The 11504-nt window shown below is 36.0% G+C and overlaps 1 protein-coding gene across 1 annotated transcript in view; it reads right to left on the minus strand.

Moving 5' to 3' along the window:
* Positions 1 to 11211, minus strand: part of LOC144445203 (uncharacterized) — a 94377-nt gene extending 83166 nt beyond the window's left edge. Inside the window, exons 1-11 of the mRNA XM_078134746.1 lie at positions 11175 to 11211; positions 10719 to 10855; positions 8575 to 8668; positions 6994 to 7129; positions 5428 to 5567; positions 3814 to 3941; positions 3056 to 3253; positions 2593 to 2804; positions 2282 to 2418; positions 1598 to 1917; positions 210 to 570 (exon numbers count right to left, since the gene is read on the minus strand). Coding sequence (XP_077990872.1) covers positions 210 to 570; positions 1598 to 1917; positions 2282 to 2418; positions 2593 to 2804; positions 3056 to 3253; positions 3814 to 3941; positions 5428 to 5567; positions 6994 to 7129; positions 8575 to 8668; positions 10719 to 10784 — 1792 coding nt within the window. The 5' untranslated portion in view covers positions 10785 to 10855; positions 11175 to 11211. The remainder of the gene's footprint in view (positions 1 to 209; positions 571 to 1597; positions 1918 to 2281; positions 2419 to 2592; positions 2805 to 3055; positions 3254 to 3813; positions 3942 to 5427; positions 5568 to 6993; positions 7130 to 8574; positions 8669 to 10718; positions 10856 to 11174) is intronic.
* Positions 11212 to 11504: the final 293 nt, after the last annotated feature.

The following is an 11504-nucleotide window of genomic DNA, read 5'->3' on the forward strand; positions in this document are numbered from 1 at the left end:
CGTAGTGCGAGAACCCATGAAACCATATCAAAATATTCAAAATCTGTTTCACTAACATATACATTGAATTTTAATAAATATTATGTAAGTCCTCATTTACATTATTCTGTAAACCAACTAAAAAATAAAAAATTCTTTGTGTGAAAGTTACTCTGTGAATTCGAAGCTGTTAGGCGGAAAAAGATTCAAATCAGTAAAAGTGCCCTCACCTGTAAATTTTTCAGTAACTAATAAAGTTGCATCAAGGATCAAGTGTTCCAGAATAGTGGCTTTCTGTGCATGCGGCCATAGTTGTGTATTTTTCATCTGTTGTTCAACCAAGCCAGCGATGATATCAGACCCCCTAGCCATCCACCAATCTAGAGGGACACTGGAATTGGTAATTCCTTCGGATAATTCCATCCATTTATCCAAGTTGAGTTGTGATATACTTTCCATTAATTCTGGAAGTTGTTGAATTAAGTCAGCGGGAATGTACTCAAGGCTTTCAACCAGAATTTTTATGTCTCCATATATTTCTTCCCAATTTATGTCAAACATGTTATTTGCGTTGTCACCGTACCTTGTGAGCTGAAAGAACAGTATCACTAGTTTAAATTCTCTGATCATTGGTAACATTCAACAGTCGATGTCACATTTATAATATGTTCAAAACAACGCAACACAATGCAGGATAACACCATACAACACAACACAACACAACACAACACAACACAACACAACACAACACAACACAACACAACACAACACAACACAGTACAACACAACACAACACAACACAACACAACACAATGTAGTATAACACAATGCGGTGTAACACAAGACAAGTCAACATAGTGCAAAGTAACGCAACGCAACACAATGCAGAGTAACATATAACGCAGCACAATTCTGTTTACAACACAACACAACACTAAATGATTCATACATCAAGCTACAGTATAATAGAACAGCGTCAACATATCACAGCACATACCCTGTACTTTAATGTACCGTGAAAGTACTTCATATAAAAAACTGCATGGTTGTTTCAAATATAACCACCAGAGTCTATATGTGAGAAAGCTTCGATTCAGTGTGACGGTACAACACAACTTGAATACAGTATACGTACAGGAACAGTCACGCCGCTTTATGCCATATAATACAAAGCAACACACTGGAAGACAGTATGGTAGAACACAGACCACAGCACAGCACCATACAGGACTACTTACTAGGTACGTCATAAATATATATGTATAGCGCGTTGCAGGTTACTGTTCACTCGCTCTGTTTGATACAACCACGTAGAAGTCGATAGGAAACTACATTTGCTACATTTTATGATAGCAAGATTGAATGAATCAGATCCTACTACATTTTGCCTTAAATGAAATGAACTAACGTGCCACCATGCAGACATTACATGCAGACATCAAAACATAGGCGCCAACATGCCTGTGTCTAATTGCGACACGTTTATTCGGACTAAATGTAGTACGAAATTGCCAGTGTAGAATGTGCAGTTACTTATTGGTTTCTGCGTGGTTGTATAAAAGAGAACCAATGAACGGTAACATGGAATAGGCTGCAGTATATTGCTGAGTTCACATACCTCTTCCACAACCTCTGTCAAGTCCATCTGATTGATAAGTTCATACATCAAGTAGGTCACGTTCATTCTACAGAATTTGTCTTCTACGTCATCTACATCCACGTCATTCGGGAAGGTGAATACATCCAGCACACTTGTTTCTTTGCACAGCGATGCAATGATGTCATCTGGATTATTCAAGAGCTGTCTTAACGTGTCGGGTGAAATGACGGCATTCATCAAGGCGTCGGCTACCTCAGGAGTTTGGCCAAAATTTCTGTCGATGAATATCGCCAACTCAGAACTGTTTCGGAGCAGCTCACTCACGATAATACCCCCGCCTGTTAAAAAATGAATGTTTACGGTTAATTTTGTAAATATGGTGATAACCGTCTGTGTCTCCATGGCCATTAACAACTTTAACAACGTTTCTTTCGTTATAATTACATTTTAACTATTGTATTTCCACAGAGGGTATAACGTCGGAATTATAATATACTCAAAATACCAAAGTAGGTAATTTTTCTTTTCAATTTATTGTATGTTGGTTCCTTTGCTTGCTTGCTTGCTTGCTTGTTTGTTTGTTTGTTTGCTTGTTTGTTTGTTTGTTTGTTTGTTTGTTTGTGTGTTTTGTACATATCTCTTAGTACATAATATCCTGAACACTATAGAGTGAATATGAAAACACAAGAAAACGACGTTTACCTTGCGACTTAGCATCATCCACCTTTTCGTTGAAGAATTCCACCAATACACCAAACTGCTGCAACCCCGTTCGTACATTTAACCAAACTGTGTTATTACCCAGAACAGCATCGAATGTTTCCATCACGTGTTCAAATCTGATAAGGACAAAAGTGAAATTATTTCAATCTAATACTCTTCTTTTTTTCATAATTACTATTATTTTTCCTCTTGTTTACTTCATGCATGATAGTCTAATGACAAAACAATGTGTGAAAACTCAAAAAATTATAATTTTTAAAATTCAGGAACACACAGTATATTAAACTTACATAGTGGTCTCTAGATCAACTATTCCTGATGTGATGATATCATATAGTTCTTGTAATCGAGGTATCATATCAATAAAATCCAGTAATATCGGGAAGTCTTGGAGTAATTTCTCGATATCTTCGGTGTCACCAAGACCTTGAAGTAACTGACCAAGATCTCCCAAAATTTTGTCCCAGTCGTACTTCCCAATAAGATCCAAAATTCCGGATACCTTTATAAGAAAAACACAAATAGTACCATTTAGAAAAAGTGGCAATTTCTCCTTAATATCTCATTTTCATTTTGTTAGATTATAGGATACTCAGCATACCAGTAAACATTCTTTATCAGTTTATAATTTTACAACTCATGCATGTAAAGGCCTTTGCAAAAACTCAACTAGTCACTGTATTTATATATATGTATTAACCACCCCTTTTGCAAATTTGTTAAAAGTTATGATAAATGTGCTCTGATACTAACCTCTCTGATGATGTATCCCACGTCGATTTGTTGTTGAACTTCTTCCACAACAACTGGTATCAACGTGTCATTCATGTTACATAATGAATCGACAACAGCTGATATGTTGGCATCGTATTGAAATCGTAAATATCTTGTCAACTCTGTCACATTGCATGCTATAGCTTTGAAGTTTACATACCCAAATAAATCAAATATCTGTTGGGCGAAATTGAACGAGGAAATGCATTAAACGTGTGATTAGGTGGGGAGGGTGGATGGATGGATGGATGGATGGGTGGATGGATGGATGGATGGGTGGGTTGGTGGGTGGGTGGATGGATAGATGGATGGATGGATGGATGGATGGATGGATGGATGGATGGATGGATGGATGGATGGATGGATGGATGGATGGATGGATGAATGAATGATGGATGGATGGATGAATGAATGAAAACATGAGGTCATAGCCCATACATACATACATACATACATACATACATACATACATACATACATACATGCATGCATGCATGCATGCATGCATGCATGCATACATACATACATACATACATACATACATACATACATACATACATACATACATACATACATCTTGTAACTAAAGATCTACAAATAGAGATGATATGATTCTATACTATAACACCATTCCAATACTTGCAATACCAGTGTGAGCAATATGTCCCTATATGTAATGGTATGTTCAACGTGAAATCGTATAATTTTCTGAAATCAGATAAAAACCATGTACTTACTCTATCAACATTTACTGTAGCATTTAAAAGGACAGACACTACGTCTTTTTCCATACCAGCTTCATTGATAAGATAATTCCGGATGTAGTCTTCGTCTTTGAAAACATCTCGGACTTTGTATTGTTTTTCTAAATAAGTGCAAACATTTCAGTATATAAGACACAGCAATATAATGTCATTGTTATATCTCATCAATAGAGGGCGCTAAATACTACAGGTAGTTTCGAGTTGTTTATTTTTTTTCAACTCTTGTCTGGTGGCAAGTGGCCAATTTTAAATGGCATCCCATCGAACAGCTTCATTTTGGCCAAAGGTTCTAAATAAGTATACGTTTGTCATGATTATCATGAGATGTTTTCTACGTGTTTTTAGATATCAACCATTTCACGTTCTCAACCCGTGTTGTAGACATGTACAAACCATTCATGACATTAGGTCACTGCCGGTTAAGCCTCACCCAAAGGCGAAGTAGCCAAATTTAGACATCATATTTAAGAATTTTAGGAATATTGTTGCAACATTGGTCTAAAACGAAATCAAATCAAACTGTCCCTTATAATGGCGCTATCACTTTTACCCAACGACCAACCTAACTATCTCAAAAATCAAAGTTGTCGTTTCGTAAGAATTGCGTACATTTCGTGTAACCTTTACGCCGTTGACAGATATGGTAACAAAGGGCGCACGTCCTCGAAGTCCAGACACTGCTTATTTATATCTGTGTGTTGACTACAAGCGCATAGTATCTTCAATACACTAACATACTTTTCTGGAGCTTAACTTATCCCCAGGCCAATCACAATCAAATGTATTGTATTTTTTTATTGTCCGACTATACTCTATAGTGTCCGCCTATTCACCGTTAAATTACCTTTGACTACAACAAAAGCGGCGAGGCAGTATCGGGAGGGATATACCATGGCAGTACGAATGTAATGTTCAGCGTTGTATAACATATCACATAATTACAATAGCACCTACAGAACGAATACGTGAGGTTTCACCAATCGCCTACTATTTGATTCACGTCTTCGTCTTTCCTCCATTGTATCGCCTATACTGTGTGATGACATGTCAGAATTTGTACGACCCACGAGTTGCAGCCACGTCGATGAACGTTTTCAAGTGACCAGTTTTGAGATTTAAAAACAAAAGTTCCAAATACGATCGCGAACATTCGCTTATGTGTAACAACAGTGATTGCAACAAACTTTGAAAGTGACCCAAATTCTCCATAAGTTGAATACATAGTAAATAAAAACTGTGGCTCGAAAAGAGATTGTTTTTACTTGAATAAAGACAAACTTCTCCTTACAACTCGCATAAAAAGGTGTTTTGTTGTGGAACTCTTAAGTCATTACGCGCATAATAGTAATGAATAATACTAATGTTCGGTTCTTATATAGCGCTTTCCCACGCCGTACTCAAAGCACTTTACAATTATTACCCCTGGCTCGGATCAGAACGGCACAACGGCCCTTTATACTTCTTCAACTCCCCGGGGAGCATACAATCCATTGCAGCCATTTAAGCACGTAGGATTAAAACCTTCATATTGCAACCTACATCCATCATGCGTCAGTATATTACAAAAATGAAATTAAGTGTACTTACGTGTAAAATTTCGAATGCCTTCATTGATAATATTTTGTAGATCAGTGATAGGCTTAACAGTATAAGAAATATTTTGCAATTGCCCCATAAGTGTTTCATTTGTAAATAATGGTTCTAACTCTGTAATAACTTTAGAAATTCTGCGGAGAAAAGAAGAAAAAATAATAGTTAAATTAAAAAAAATATTAAATAGTTCGGAAGTTCAACATTTCTTTCAAAACCAAAATATCATAGATGCCAATCATTAAATTAGAATGCTTCGACCGATAAAATTATCTTCAAAAGGTCATGACATGGTGTCAATTTAAATGTCAATGTCAAAACATCTAGGGTGATGGAATCCCATTTCAACTTTTTCCAAACTTTAATGTTTGGAATTTCCCCAGTAGCCACCCACTACTTGTCTAACTAGTTGCAAAGAAAGTCCGCTGACCCTCCCCGAGAAGTAGTATGACCACTTTATGACCCACAAGTACGAGCTGAATAACATTTGACATTTGACATTTAACAAAATCTCTATCGCAGATGAGGATTGCGTAATGATGCACTTCTATATACCAGTAGGTAACAATCACAGTCGTAAATTTGCAATGGTTATTGTTGTTTTCGCTTGAGACATAGTAAAAGTTTTCACTCAAAATAAACATCAAATACGTCAAATTAACTACTTGCAGAGTTAGATAACTCAAAGAGGCAGAATACTTAGTCAGTTCTCCATGTTTAAGTGACGTATAGGCCTAACTAGGCAACTTCCGTTAAACGTATTGTTGACTGTAAAAGTCGATATCATACTTAAGAAACATCCCTACCAAGGTTCGTACCTCACTTCCGCCTAAGTGTGCTCTATGCAAGTTGAATGGTATGTTTCGTTCATTATTGCAATCATATCGTGTTGATGTTTTTAAGTATGTTTGGATGTGAAAAGCGGTTGGAAATCCTGTTTTGTTTCTACCATCATTTATTTCTGGAGTAGTCGAAATCGTATGCCAGGAATGGTGTATAAATGTCCAGAATGATAAAACTCTCCATCACTATGCAAACTTCAAATCATTATTCTTATAAACAGAAATGAACATAAGTGTTCTGCCAGACAGAAAAATGATCTCAGCAGTTGCACGCATCAGGTGATCCTCAAATAATAAGCTAGGTTTTATACTACAATATTGTTAAGAAATCTTAGACTTTGCGAATTTTGTTCACCTAATTTGGTAGACAATAAATAATTTTTTTTTAATGTTTTATGTTTTTACATCTGACTACAGATCGTGTTATATTTCTCCACATTATACATAAATTGCTGGGGGTGGGGGTCATTTGTCGAAATATTTGACATTGTTATAAATCGCCAATGTTACATTGTGAATAAAATATATACGAATTAAACCACTAGGTATTTTGATATCTGCATCTACTCGTCTGCTTACCATGAATGGACAAAACAATAGAATATAACAATTGTAGAAGGTGAATAATCACATTTTGTAGGATAATTAACCCTACATGTGGTGACCTAAATTTTGCAATGGATTATTTATAAAGTTGTATCATATAGAAACATGTACTTACTGGGCACCAGAATATGCCGGTATCTGATTACTAGGTGACGTCATTTTGGGTTGGCATTCGTTTTGAACGTCGCACACAAATGACTGCATGAATGGCATCAAACCACTGCTTGGCATGGCTTTGGGACTGTAATTACCTTTGACATAAAGAGAGAGAGCACATAATTAACATAGAACCATATTTTTTTTAAAAATAGAATAATAGAAAAAACAAAAAACACGCCCCAATGTTAATATATTAAATTATGTTGAAATGTATTTATGTGGCAACTACTTTGAAGTCGCTATCATATTTATTAATTTCATCTATATTTATACTATTTGTATTATATATATACGTCAACAGACAGAGAACCATCAATCAACCACTGTCTATGTTAGGGGATGTTTTACAGTGAAATCGGGGTTACCTTGGTGTTTCACTAATGGATCATAATGTTTTTTGCACAAAGGTAGACACATTTCAACTCCAGACTAACAATAACAGAGACACCACACACAGTATGATCATTTGCATAATCGAACTGAAAAGTGATATACATATATATGCTGGCATTCTTTCACAGAGCAGTAGAAACAGGCTACTGCAGAAATCATTATGCACGTGATGATTTTTTTTATGGTTTTAAATGTTTACTTTCCATCTGATAGGTAATATGATTACTTAATATATGTGTCTACATCCCAACTGTGTGTTATAGTGCCTTTAGAATTGTGGGGGTTTTTTGAAGCTGAAGTTATCTGATTGTTTATAAGAAAAACCATAAGCCAAGTACCAAGGTCACCTTGATTGCACTGTTAGAATGTTTAGTCTTGGTAAGGTCGACCCATATATACGATGCGTGTGAGCATTTACCATGATGACATATTAGCAAGATTGAATTGTCTAACTGTCAGGTAGGTCCTTATGTCATTTGAGAGTATACCGCAACTGGGTTAAGTATTGTTGGCTCATATTTCACATTTCTGTTCGCACACTTACTTTAAACTTTCTTTAATAACATCGTTAAACGTGGTTTATAATTTCAATTATGTCTCTTATAGATATGTTTAGAATATGGCCTTGGCTATTGATGTACACAATCTTAGCCATTTGTATATATGCGGAACGATCATGAACATTTATTTTAAAGTGTAATGTTGCATCAATTCCGCCCTCTAGTCCCCACCCAGCGCATTCAATTTCTTTCTTTCTCGCTGTCTCTGTCTCTTTATCTTTGTCACCGTGTCACTGTCTGTCTGTCTGTCTGTCTGTCTGCCCCTCTCTCTCACACATACACACTCTCTCTCTCATACACACTCCCTCTCTCTCTCTCTCACACACACACACACACTCTCTCTCTCTCCCTCTCTCTCTCACTCTCTTTCTCTCACTCTCACACACACACACACACTCACTCTCTCTCTCATTCTCTCTCTTTCTCTCTCTCTCTTTCTCTCTTTCCAACTGACAGACAAAAGTATTCATAAAACATACAAATGCATGCGCAAAACACACACACAAATAGAAAAATAGAATGATGTTATAATAACCATAAATGTGCATTCGGATTAAAGATCTACAAAAAATAATACGACTTACATTCTGTCTCCTCCTGTGGTAGGTTACTCTGCCTAAGTACTGCTACAATGCTAAAAAGAATGAGTGGCCATATTAACTGCACACCAGTCAACACCTACAAAATAGAGGAAAACGATCTTAGCATCGCTGAAGAATACACATGACAACATTTTATAGTGGTCGTATGGATGAGGATTGGGTTTTTTATTTTGGATTTTTAATTTAGGAAGCAATTTTAACATGGCGTCCTACTTGAAAAATCAATGTGAAACAACATAAACCAAGTTTGTGTTTGTAACTCAATACATTGCAAAAAGATGATTGTGTAAGACGTGTGTTATTGTACTACAGAAACAACTACTCTACATATTAAGTAATCTTTTGCAATGCGAATAAAAATGTGATCGTTAATAAAATTAAGATAAACTAAAAATAAATATTTTTTGTTGATAAAAACCTAAACTGGGTATCACAGTGAAGGTCCTTGCTTTGTCTGTATGAATTCAAACTTCTCTACGTTTCCAAAAACTTAAATTACTTTTTTCGAACCATTTTTTCTCAAGTACATGTATGTTGATTATAGAGGGAAGTCTGGGTTTTAGTCTGATAATACAAATACAAGTTTTTTTTACTTAGCTAAGTCGTTTGATTATGAACAGCTGGTTATAAATATGGATACAACATGTTCATGATTTGTGTCAAGTACTATCCGGTCATTTTTTTCTCATTACAGTCGTGGAGATGACAAGGTATAGTCGAGTTAAGTTACAATGAAGCTTCCAATGTCAAACATCTAATGGTGTCAGATGTCAGACGAGCTAAGTTGGAGGTCATTTTGACAGGGTGCACTCATCTCAGTTGTACTAGAGTGAAACAGTTTCTTCCCCTTTCACTGGTCCAGCAAGGTTAGATAGGGAAGGTTCAAGCTCAAATCTATTAAATGCTGGTGTCTGGTGTCCAATGAATTTGACAGAAAACGCATACAGGCTATGCTACTGTACATGGAATTGAAATCAAAATTCAAGGACCAGGTCAGTCAGTAACTGACTATTATAATGTACAGAATTGGTTAATATGATATAAGATCAAAGGCACTACATGTAACACCTCTACTTCAAAATACATATCTCCATATGAAATATACATCGACTTTAAAGTCCAATATACATACATACATACATACATACATACATACATACATACATACATACATACATACACACACACACACATACACACACACATACATACATACATACATACATACATACATACATACATACATACATACATACATACATACACACACACATACATACATACATACATACATACATACATACATACATACATACACACATACATACATACATACATACATACATACATACATACATACATACATACATACACACATACACACACACATACATACATACATACATACATACATACATACATACATACATACACGCACGCACGCACGCACGCACGCACACACACACACACACACACACATACATACATACATACATACATACATACATACATACATACATACATCATATATCTCAGATCACTATATACAGCTAAAGAAAATAAGCTGTGCAGAATCGACAGTCCAAATGGATATAATTTCTGCTTGTGGCTGTCTTTTGCAGAGTGGTTATCGTTACAGACACTTGGACAACAAGAAAGACAGTGCGTCCCTTTAATAATGTTGACTGACTAAACAAAAACCTGCATCACATCATACTAATACACAGCGTGAGGTATATACCATGTATGAGTGGGGTTGGACATGCAACAATTGTATTACAGTGACAATGTATATAAATCCACTCTGCAAGAGACAACCACATGCAACAATAGCATAATCACCCTCTGCAAGAGACAGTCGCATGAAATTATTATTGTATCTGTTCTGACTGTCGATTCTACACAGGTTAATTTCGACTATTGTATAAATAAATGCTACTGAAATCAATTGATAATAAGTCATTAGTAAACATTTACATTGTATGTATTCAAAATCTACTCAAAATCTATTCAATCGTATAATTCTCTAATTACAGTGTATTGTTCTTCCTTTCATTCGAAACGCATCATGTTAAAGTGAGTGAAAAGTCGATTTTTAAAATAATGTATATGATATTTCTACTTACTGGCGCCCTTAGTCGAAGTTTAATGTTTTTCCATAGCAGCAAGCCGATTTGCTGAAAGACTCCCATCCTTACGCTCTCCGAGAACGTCTGCACTTGCGTTCTCTCCACACACAACTTCCAACTGCTCTCACGTTACCCTGGAAACAAGAAAATTCCGATAAATACCCTTCCTCAGTTGTGTGGGTGTATGAAGGTGTGTCTGCAAATTACAAGACTGAGTAAAACTTTCCGAAGTTCTAACTTAAAATAACCGCTTCATGTGACTCCAATGTGACGTCAAAGTGGTCGCAACGACCTACATTCATTCATTCACGGCGTTTGACGTCACGTCGCTAGTTCACGCAGTCGCAGTTTGAGTACCTTTTAGGCATATTCTATGTATAAAGTCAAGAACGCGAAACTAATGTCCCTGAATGCAAAGTTAGTATACCTAAATATAGCAAGTGAATATGTTACCTTGAAATAGCACGTGGCCGTGTGTGAATTCTTTTAGTTTGCCAAATTCTGCAAATGTTCTACTAAATGAATAACGCTAGCAAAAACTGCAACCGTTAACTTTTAGTCAATTATTTTTGCGTAGCCTAAATGAAGACGTATTCGCTCAGTCAGGACACGGTCAACGCAAGGGGACAGAGTCAAAATATTGAGAATGTCGTCGTTGGTGGTTACTGTACATTTATTTGAGATTACTGTATCTCTATCAGAATACTTTATACTCGTCCTCTGTGCAACTTTTAATGGAAAATTCCATTATTTTTTTCTGAAATGATTCTGTGACGTAAGATT

This window comes from Glandiceps talaboti, chromosome 14 (assembly GCF_964340395.1).
Source record: "Glandiceps talaboti chromosome 14, keGlaTala1.1, whole genome shotgun sequence".
NCBI classification, from domain to species: Eukaryota; Metazoa; Hemichordata; class Enteropneusta; family Spengelidae; genus Glandiceps; species Glandiceps talaboti.